Source organism: Piliocolobus tephrosceles, chromosome X (genome assembly GCF_002776525.5).
Source record: "Piliocolobus tephrosceles isolate RC106 chromosome X, ASM277652v3, whole genome shotgun sequence".
NCBI classification, from domain to species: domain Eukaryota; kingdom Metazoa; phylum Chordata; class Mammalia; order Primates; family Cercopithecidae; genus Piliocolobus; species Piliocolobus tephrosceles.
In genome coordinates, this window is record NC_045455.1 from 40,606,000 (window position 1) to 40,616,471 (window position 10,472).

Genomic DNA, 10,472 nt, shown 5'->3' on the forward strand with positions numbered 1-10,472 from the left:
CAAATGTCATCAGTATCAGTTTTTTGTTATGAGAATACAAATGATGCCGTTGGCTATACAACAGCTGTTCAACTCTCTTCTTTGAATTTATAAAAGAATAGAGCTGGCAGGAGATGGAAAGATGCATGAGCAAGAAGAACTATGTTTGAAATAATGATTCTATGGTTCCATCTTCATTAAAGACTCTCTGTTGTATATTATTCATTAAAGAATGACGTAGATTGAGAGAAACTTTCATACAAAAGTACTAAGTACTTGATACTTTTCTTTCTTTCTTTTTTTATTTTTCTGAGACTGAGTCTTGCTCTATTGCCCAGGCTGGAGTGCAGGGCACAATATCAGTTCACTGCAACCTCTGCCTCCTGGGTCCAAGCGATTCTCCTGCCTCAACCTACCAAGTAGCTAAGACTACAGGCATGTGCCACCACACTCAGCTAATTGTTACATTTTTCGTAGAGACAGGATTTCACCGTGTTGACCAGGCAGGTCTCGAACTGCTAGCCTCAAGCCATCCACCCGCCTCAGCCTTCCAAAGTGTTGGGATTATAGATGTGAGCCAACACGCCCGGCCTAGTACTTGATACTTTCAAAATTATTGCCTGTTTGTATTTGTAGGGAAGGAGGGCTTAGAGTTAGGGTAGCTCTTATATTTCTCTCCTGATTGAGGTTGTATGTTTGTCATTTGTTTTAATTTTTCTTTTAAGGTGTTTTTCTTTTTTTTTTTTTTTTTTTTTAATTTCCTGGTGTGGCATAGATTTAATTACATAGCTGGTTCATTTACTTTTTATTATGGTAATGAGAGTTTGAATAGTACTCATTGGTTATGTTAATTTGTTTTTGTATTCCTGTTGTGAAGAAAAATCTATCAGTTGAATAACTGTCCTTGAGGTTTACCTAGTCTCCATTAAATTTGGCATTAAAAATTACAAATAGTTCATGGACAGAGATATACACTTTGTCCTTTTTTACCCTGGCTTTATCTGAGATTCTTAAGAGGAATATTAAAACATCTGCTTATATGTTTAGTTATTTTACTTTTTAAAAAAAGCTAGATGCTTTTGACCAGTTTTCTTTTGCAAAACACATAAAACAAGTAAATAAAAACCTTTAGCATAAATAGCATGCTTTTTACAAGAGTGGATGCATAATTTTGATCATGAAAATTGTATCTCTTCTTTTAGATATTATTTTTCTTCAGGGAACTGAAGTTATATTTAAGGTTGCACTCAGCCTACTGAGCAGCCAAGAGACACTTATAATGGAATGCGAGAGCTTTGAAAATATTGTTGAGTTTCTTAAAAGCACGCTACCTGATATGAATACCTCTGAAATGGAAAAAATTATTACCCAGGTATGATTTAAATGCTAATAGTATTATACAGCAGTTTTCTCTACTGAATATATATTAAATGCTTTAGCATAAAAATGTAGCTTTGCTTGACAGGTATTTTCATCAGATACATTTTATTTAGAAAGGGGACTGTTGTGAAATTTCTACATTGTAACATTGTCTATCTGGCTATGCACAGAAAATGTGGTTTAGTGCTACGTAATGAGTTTTTCAGGAATCCTTTCCATTTAAACCAATGCTAAAACTGAAGATAGAACTGACAGAATCAGGAAGGCCTGAGAGTAAAATCAGATCGTCTCGCCTTTGTTATCTTCTTAATTATTTTGTAAAATACATGAAGAGGACATATGGCAAGAGTACAGGCTTTGGAATTAGAAGGTATTGGGTTTGCATCTACTTCTAGCTCTTTAATTGGTTGTTTGGCTTGCACACATCAGTCTAATCATCCAAACCCTAGTTGTCCAGAATGGTACAGCACTGGACAAGTTCCAGAATGGGATAATACTGATCTGAGAGGTTTTATGAAGCTTACATGAGGAGACTTGGTGTATCAGTCTTTGTCCCTCATTCTCCCTCCAGTGATTCAAATGAAGGAACCATCTATAAAGGTGTGGGTAGGCCTAAGGGAATCCAACACACATGTCCAGGTGCCCAGGAACTAGTAACATAGGGAAACTGTTCAAACCTCTGCTGCAGAGGGGCTAAGTGGAGGATGTAATAGTGTTACTAGGTCCAGGAAGAGCTGGAACTGCGGAGGAGGGTTCTGTGCTGGTTGTTGTGGTCTTGTTGAACTAGTCAGAGAAGGATCAGGGAAGAAATACCCAACCCTTTTCTCCTGCCTCTTCTCATCTTGTGCTGGCATCTTCTGTTTGCCAAACTGAACCAGAAGCCAGCCAGAAAGTAAGTGTGGGGAATTGTCTGCCTGCCAGGGTACAATAGAATGGATGAGGGCAGAGAATGAATCTGAGAAGCAAATTGAGAGTAATCTGCACACTGCACACAAAGACTACAAGTCCTTGACTCTTATAGGGACCAGGTGAGTGGTAGCTATATATTGCTGCTGTTCAGATGCAGTGGACAAGCTTAAGAGCAGATTGATAGATTTGACAGTTAAGCTTTGTGAGCACTGATAAAGTTTACCGCTTTCCTGAAGGCACTTTTGATGGCAGAAACACGATAGGGTTTAGAGAAAGGGAGTTTGGAACCTTGTTCTGGTGTCCAGCCATTTACTAGCTGTGTGCCTATGGGCAAGTTACAACCTCTCTGAGTCTCAACCTCTCCCTCTACAAAATGGGAATAACAAAAGTAGACTGTATTATATACTTTTGTATTATTTTAGGAGCAAATATAACCAATATGTTAAAGTATTTTGTACCCTGTAGTTCATACTGTAATATGAACTCTTATTATATTAATACATATAAAATTTTATTTCCATTACATGGAATCTAAATCACAAATATCTATAAATAGTTTGTTAAAATGCTCTGTAAGCTGGAAAGTATAGCTTTTATTTGTATAGTTACTTGTTTATTAATTTTTCAGAAATATCTTTCTTGACTGGAATCAGATATTATACTTTTAGAGATTTGAAATCAGATATCACCTCTCTTCTAAAATTAATGAGGAAATTGCCTGGCTTTACACATTACTATTAGGATTAATGGGTAGAATTTATAGGCAAGTAAATTTGAACTTGATATTGGGAGAATTTCCTAACAATTAGAGTTGATTACTGTGGAATGAAATGCTAATATTAAAGGAGACTTTGATGAACTTTATTTATGGACACTGGGAAAAAATGCAAATAATGCAGAAAATCACAAAGAAGGAAACAAAAGTAACTATAAATCTCAACATCTAGAGATAACCTTTGAAACTTTCTATTACCTTTTCTTTGCTTATATATGCATATAAAAATGTATAAAGTTATACATAAATGAAATCATACTACATATACTGTTGTGGAACCTGATTTATAATTAAAAATATATAGAGTATTAGATTTTTTTCCAGTAACTATAAATCCATATTATCATTTTAATGGTTGTATAATAATCCATTGTGTCCATACCCACTAAGTAAGGAAAAGATGATGGTTATTTGAGGATAACCAGTTAGTCTAGAAGTTCTCTTATTACAATTTGAATGTTTGAGTCTCTCTAGTAGTAAGTAGTAGAGTAAGTCAGATTTTTTGTGGTTTCTTTTCTCTTGTCAGTGTTAATATAGAGACCATTGCTTGAATAGCAGCTGTAGTCTCTCCTTCCCCCAGGAAGTTTGGAGTAACTGTCCTCTAGCTTCATAGCAAACGACCTTCCTATTTAGTGGTGATATGGGAGAGCAGTAGCAGCCCTAATTAAACCTTACAGCCCTGGACAGTGGTCACAGTATGCAATTTTGAGGATTCTCTGTGCAGTACAATATGTAAACGACTCTTTAAGAGGCTTACAGGGAATAGCAAATGGATGAAAAAATGTTTTAAGATCTTTCTGCTCCATTGACAAATAAATTAGAAATGCTTTTGGTTGCTTTATTACGGTAATGCCCTATGCAATTTTGCCTACTAATCAGCAGAGATTATCTCTAACATAATAATTACCCAATAACTAATGTTGTTTATCTAGTATAGTACATTTGGGGAGACATTTACTAGATTATGGATATCTTGGCTGCAAAATACACTTGGACATTAATTTATTCTAGTGACTTGACTTCCCGAGAATGTTTCAGTTGCATAGAAATAATCTATCTGTTCTGTTTTTAAAGAAAAAATTTCTTCTTTCACAGAAAGAGCTATTTGTTTTTATGTTGACAGTGTAAGCTATATCTAATTTATTCGCGTATTGACAGTTATACTTTTTTCTTTTTTATGCTTTAATGTTCTTCATTAATAAGTATTTGGAAATATACATGAAACATACCAAGATACACAAGCTGTATCTTGTTATACATACCAAAGGCTAGCCTAACCCATGATACTTTCATGGCAGGTTTTTGAGATGGATATTTCTAAGCAGTTGCATGCCTATGAGGTGGAATATCATGTGCTACAGGATGAGCTTCAGGAATCTTCATATGCCTGTGAGGATAGTGAACCTTTGGAGAAGCTGGAGAGGGCCAATAGCCAACTGAAAAGACAAAACATGGACCTCCTAGAAAAATTACAGGTAAAGAAATAAAGATTTGAGCAAAGAAGTACTTTAATGCCTCCTGCATGCACAGAACTACCTCAGGAATGGAAGGGATATGTGTGTGGAATGAACCATTGCTAACCAGGAGCCCATGTATCAGACTGTCCAAGTGCTCTGGGGCTACAAATGACATGTTAAATTTAACATTACTTGGAAAAAATGCACCCTCACAAAATAGCTAAATGGCAGTTCAAAGTGGAATCTGCTTAAATACCTGTTGTATGTTACAGATATTTGGTTAAGTTCAAGGGAGGAAGAATTGAATGTAGGAAATTGATGAAGTTGTGAAGGACCTGGGCTTGAGCTGGAATCTGGAGGGTTGGTGGAAGAAATGAGTGAGGAAGGTCTTTAAGTCAGGCTGGGTAGGAGGGTGGCATCAATAAGGAGGACATGGCAGAGCAGCAGAGTTAGCCTGGTGTCAATTTCAGATAGATGTTGGGGAGAGTTAGGGTAAATATGATAGAGGCAGAAATTGTAAGTGACTTTCAGTGTCAAGCCAAAGAACCTGACTTTAATCCTGTCAAGAGGGAAATCTTTCAAAGTTTTGGGGCCATGCTGTAGAAAGATCAATCTGGGAACCTTGATGAGGACAGATTGAGATGGGAGAGAAGGTAAGGAGGCCTGCTAGCAGTCGCTTGTGAAAATCTATTGTGGATGATGAGAGTTGTCTAGACTAAAATGGAAATTGAAAAAGAGGGAGACATGTCTAGGTAATTAATATTACATGTTACATGTAATATTAATACATCCTTCCTGCCATCAGGGAGTTCACAATTATTATTTGAGAATATAAAACACTATATATCTGTATCTAAGCACACACTCATACATGCAATAAGCAATTTATTATACAGTAATATTCTGTATTTGCAACTTGTGTATGTGTGCTGTGTAGCCATGCCCTGAGGGGAGGGGCTTAAGAGCGATCAGGGGAGGGAGACTAGCAGGTGACCCTCCTGAAGTCTTCAGGGGAGATGACTTCAGTGGAGTTTCAGTGCGTAATGGCTGCTTGGGTTCCACTTACTCCTCCTCTCCATTTCCTCAACACTGCACCTGGCTACAGACTGGAAAGCACTAACACTCTGCTTCTGTATGGTGCGTCCCCTGTCAAGACCAGTCAGGAGAGACAGGTTAGAAATGACGGGTCTTTAAAGTGGTTGCTTCCCAAGAATGGGGACGCTAAACTTCCTTCACTTTGTCTTACATTGGCTCTGGCTCATAGAAAATTTAAATCTTTTTTCTATTCAAAAGAGGGCAACATAGTCTATTTTCAAAAAGAAAAATAAATGGTTGATACATTGTCCATTTTTAGTTGGATATTTCAATGGCGATTGAGTATTTGCCCTTATTAGGGAAGGTGGGTTTGTACCTGTTTTATAATGATTCTTCTGAACTTACAGACTTTTTCACTGACAGTTCAGTGTAGTCATCATCAGTTACTCGGCCACCCCTCACATCTATAAAAACTGATGAAAGTCCAAGTGTATGTTTAGAGAACTCCGTATTTCAGTCAGGGAAGGAAAATCTCTTTTAGCACTGCAAGATAGTGTCAGGAATCTCCTGTTTCTCCTTCAGCCAGGCCAGATCCCTCCCGCTCACTCAGGGGAACACCAGTGGGTGCAGAATAAGTTCTGCTACTGTTGGTGAGGGGGTGATTTAGTATTGAATTATTAGTGTATTCAGTGAGAGGAGATGAATCATGATAGTTCCATAGTTACATCTTTGTGAAACCTAATAAATCATCGTTTCATGTAGGTTTTCAGAGTATTTGTTTCACATAATATTTTATTAAGTAATTCGAAGTAATTGGTTAATATGGGTAAGGACTGGCTCCTGCTATAATGAATCATGACTTTAGCAAGACATTTGATTCCAAATCAAATTTTTGATTTGTGGGATTTTTTTCCCCCCGAAACAGGTAGCTCATGCTAAAATCCAGGCCTTGGAATCAAACCTAGAAAATATTTTGACAAGAGAGACCAAAATGAAGTCTTTAATCCGGACCCTGGAACAAGAAAAAATGGCTTATCAAAAGACAGTGGAGCAAATCCGGAAGCTGCTGCCCGTGGATGCTCTAGCCAATTGTGAACTGTTGCTGAGAGACCTAAGCTGCAACCCTAACAACAAAGCCAAGATAGGAAGTAAGCCATAATTGAAGAGGCGTGGCCTCAGCAGGAAGTGCTCCTTAGAATACTACAGAGAGGAAGAGCCTGCATGCCACTGGCCCAAGGCTGGACCCTGAAGCTGATGGAACCACCTAATACTGGTGCTGAGCCCCTAGTCACAGCAGGTGGACCTCGTGCTCATCAGAGCGTGCCAATCCTAAGCCATTGGACATATGTAGATTGGTTTTTGTTGTTGGTATGTACATATAAATATATATATAAAATGAACATAGTTCATGCTTTCAGATAAAATGAGTAGATGTGTATTTAATTTTTTTAGTCAGAACTTCATGAAATCCACACCAAAGGAAAGGTAAACTGAAATTTCTCTTGGACATATGTGAAATCTTTTTGTCTTTATAGTGAAACAAAGCCAGAGCATCTTTGTATATTGCAATATACTTGAAAAAAATGAATGTATTTTTTTCTCCAAAGAACAGCATGTTTCACTCAATGGTGAAAAGGTGGAAACATTTATGTGACTTTATGTGTTTCTGTCTTAGTATCTACTGACATTGTCTATATGAGGAAAGTGACTGAATACTAGTCATGCTCCTACGAGTTTTTTGGGAAGGTAGGGGCATTTCTCCCTGCCTGCTTTGTGCCAACTAGCGTGTTGCATCTACATGCATTGTGAATCTGGTTAAGTATTACTATAAACATACATAAAGAGAAAGTAGGACATTGTGGCTGAGTCTACCCAGCTCAAGGTAAAGGAGAATGTCGCTAATTTTTTAGCGAACTAGATCAGCATTATTACTCAAACTAAAAATATCACACCTGAAAAATTTAATTTAGGACCTAAAATGTCTAGATTAACTTTCTGCCTTTTTAATTTAAATAACTCATTCAGTTGTGAATGAATTCCTCTTTATTTGGTGCCACAGTCACCAAATGACAAAGATTTGCCATTTTCCCACCAAATTGTGAGTGCTCATAATTTAGGTCTCTCTACCTTAAATTTAGTATAAGGAAATGTAATTATGATTGGTTTTTTTCCAAAGATGACAAGCTGTGTTGAAATACATTTTTTTCTTTTGACCAATTGACAGACTCTAATAAGCTTTAATAATCTTCCCCTTTTATGTGAAAAGTTTTGAGAACTGTAAAATGTTTAGGAACAAACTGTTAAAATCCATCGGAAGGGAAAAGTGGTACCAGTGGTACCAGCTCAACTGAAACCTGCAGTTCTGCATTTCAACTCTTCACTTCCTCAGTCTACAAATAGCTTATTAGAGGACATTCACGCATGCTGGGTATAGGCAAGGAAAGTAATTTTCAAAGTACATTTGCAATTCTCTTTTTCAGAGATGATTCTAGGATAGTGCCTCTGAAAGTTGATGCAGCATTTTTGCCTTTCCAAAAGGTATTTATCGTCACTGCTTTTTGCAGTACTTGTATTTTCACAGATGGATTATCTGGGGTAATTTTCTTCAAAGGGAGTTTGTTATACACAGTGAAAATTTATTATAGAGTAGAATAGTAAAGCTCTAGAGGTTTCAGAAAGCTTTGATGAACAGGTGACGAACATCCGAAACCCCCTGTACACTGTTACCCAGTGTGAATATAATAACTTGTTATAGGTCAGTGTGCCCTTGAATCCAAACAGTTTCTTAAAAGACAATAAAATCTTATTACTAAAGTTAATGTAACTTCTAAGTTCTAGAAATGGTGATTCTGTCTACCCCATTCAATTGGGGGCTACTAATTGATTTGTTGCTTGGTTTTCTTGAGAATTTCTCTATTTGTAGGAGGGGTTTTTTCTTTTTACTGTCTGTTGATGGAAAATTACTTTGTGGGTGTGATGCACAGATGGTAGCCAAGGAATCTGTTGGGAAAGTTTGGAAAGAAACCTTTTCTTTCTGTTATTCAGTTTAAAGTAATCTTTATCCTGGATGTTTACAATCAACATTAAGAGTTATATTACAGTGTTCAGAGATTAAGCTGACTTGGATACAATATTTTCTTTTGAAAATGAATTTTCTTTTTCATTTGTGATTTTTTAAAAATGTTGCACCAGTTATGCTTCATGCATTGTTACATCTCATCAGGTTAATGTAATGTCTAGTTCCTTTGCAATAAATATATTACTGCAGCTTTCTTGACATATACTGTTTCTTTTCAGGAGAGAAGAAGCTCTTGGTTAGAGTCTTTTACTACAGGGGTCCCTGGGTACCTGTCCATGGCCTGTTATGAACCAGGCCGCACAGCAGTGGTGGGTATGTGAGCAAGCATGACTGCCTGAGCTCCGACTCCTGTCAGATCAGCCATGGCGTTAGATTCTTATAGGAGCGCAAACCCTATTGTGAACCTGTGCATGCAGGAGATCTACATTGTGTGTTCCTCCAGAGAATCAAATGTCTAATGATCTGTCACTGTCTCCCATCATCCCCAGATGGGATCGTCTAGTTTCAGGAAAATAAGCTCAGGGTTCCCACTGATTCTACATTATGGTGAGTATATAATAATAATATGGTGAGTAATAATAATAATAATAATAGAAATAAAGTGCACAATAAATGTGCTTGAATCATTGAGTCATCCTGAAACCATCCCCTGCCACCGGTCTGTGGAAAAATTGTCTTCTATGAAACCAGTCCCTGGTGTCAAAAAGGTTGAGGACCACTGCTTTATAAGATCTGCATGGTAAAACCCCATCTCTAGTAAAAATACAAAAATTAGCCAGGCATGGTGGTGCACATCTGTAATTTCAGCTACTCAGAAGAGTAGGAGAGGCATGTGTTGCTACTTATAGGAGGCCAAAGAATTGTCTGAACCTGAGAGGCAGAGCTTGCAGTGAGCCATCGCACCACTGCACTCTAAGCTGGTAAGCTGGGCCACAGAGTGAGACTCTACCTTAAAAAAAAAAAAAAAAAAAAAGATCTGCATGGTTTGGATTGTACCTACTTAAAATTGCTACACAAATAATTCTTCCTAATAGAATCTGAGACAAGAAAGATAATTCAAGAGACATTTATGTAAGTACATTGTTACCAGTTTTCAACTTACTTTCTCAATGGAGACTTGAAAGAACATTATAAACAACCACATTGACAGATTTGCATTCTATACTTTTATTTTCCAAGTCCCCTCACAGATAGCAAGGGAGAGAAAGAGCCACAAGAAAATACAAAAGTTTTCAATTGGACACAGATAATTAAGAATTAAGGACACTTACTGATGGATGTGATATGAGTGTTTTTACATAAAATATGTATCTCTTGGAGTATTCTCATGTATATTTGTAATCCAATAAAAATACACTATGTCTTCTTGCTAACTTAATGTAGTAGTTAAGCATTTTGAGAATGAGGCACTGTAGGCTTAATAGTAGAGTCTCTTAATATCCATGTTGACTTTTGTTACTATTTCACCAATTATTTTTTCAGAGTACCAGATTAGGAATAAGAAATCTATCATCTGATGGCATGAAGTATTTAGTCCTTCTACCACAATGTGACACTCTCATTATATCACTCATTAGCTGTGATATAATGAGAAAAGCACTGGATTTAGAGTGAGAAGTTTTAGATCTATGTCCTGGTTCCACCACTTTTATTTACTCATTCAACAAATAGTTTTTGTGACCCTAGTCCAGGCTAGCTGCCTGAAATTCAGGGTTGGAGAAGACATACTCCTTGCCCTCAAAGAGTTTGCATAGCCAGACAAGACTAAGCAAAAATAACAAATCTGGAGGCATCACATTACCTGACTCCAAACGTAATACAAGGCTATAGTCACCAAAAAAGCATGGCACTGGTATAA

The 10,472-nt window shown here is 37.0% G+C and overlaps 1 protein-coding gene across 5 annotated transcripts in view; it reads left to right on the forward strand.

Annotated features, from left to right (window-relative positions):
- Window positions 1–8,807, forward strand: part of TBC1D4 (TBC1 domain family member 4) — a 208,034-nt gene extending 199,227 nt beyond the window's left edge. For all 5 annotated transcript variants that reach the window (XM_023186267.3, XM_023186275.3, XM_023186285.2 and 2 more), the window contains 3 exons: window positions 1,182–1,351; window positions 4,342–4,518; window positions 6,461–8,807. In XM_023186267.3, the coding sequence (XP_023042035.1) occupies window positions 1,182–1,351; window positions 4,342–4,518; window positions 6,461–6,694 (581 nt within the window). In that variant the 3' untranslated portion in view covers window positions 6,695–8,807. The remainder of the gene's footprint in view (window positions 1–1,181; window positions 1,352–4,341; window positions 4,519–6,460) is intronic.
- The last annotated feature ends 1,665 nt before the right edge of the window (window positions 8,808–10,472 follow it).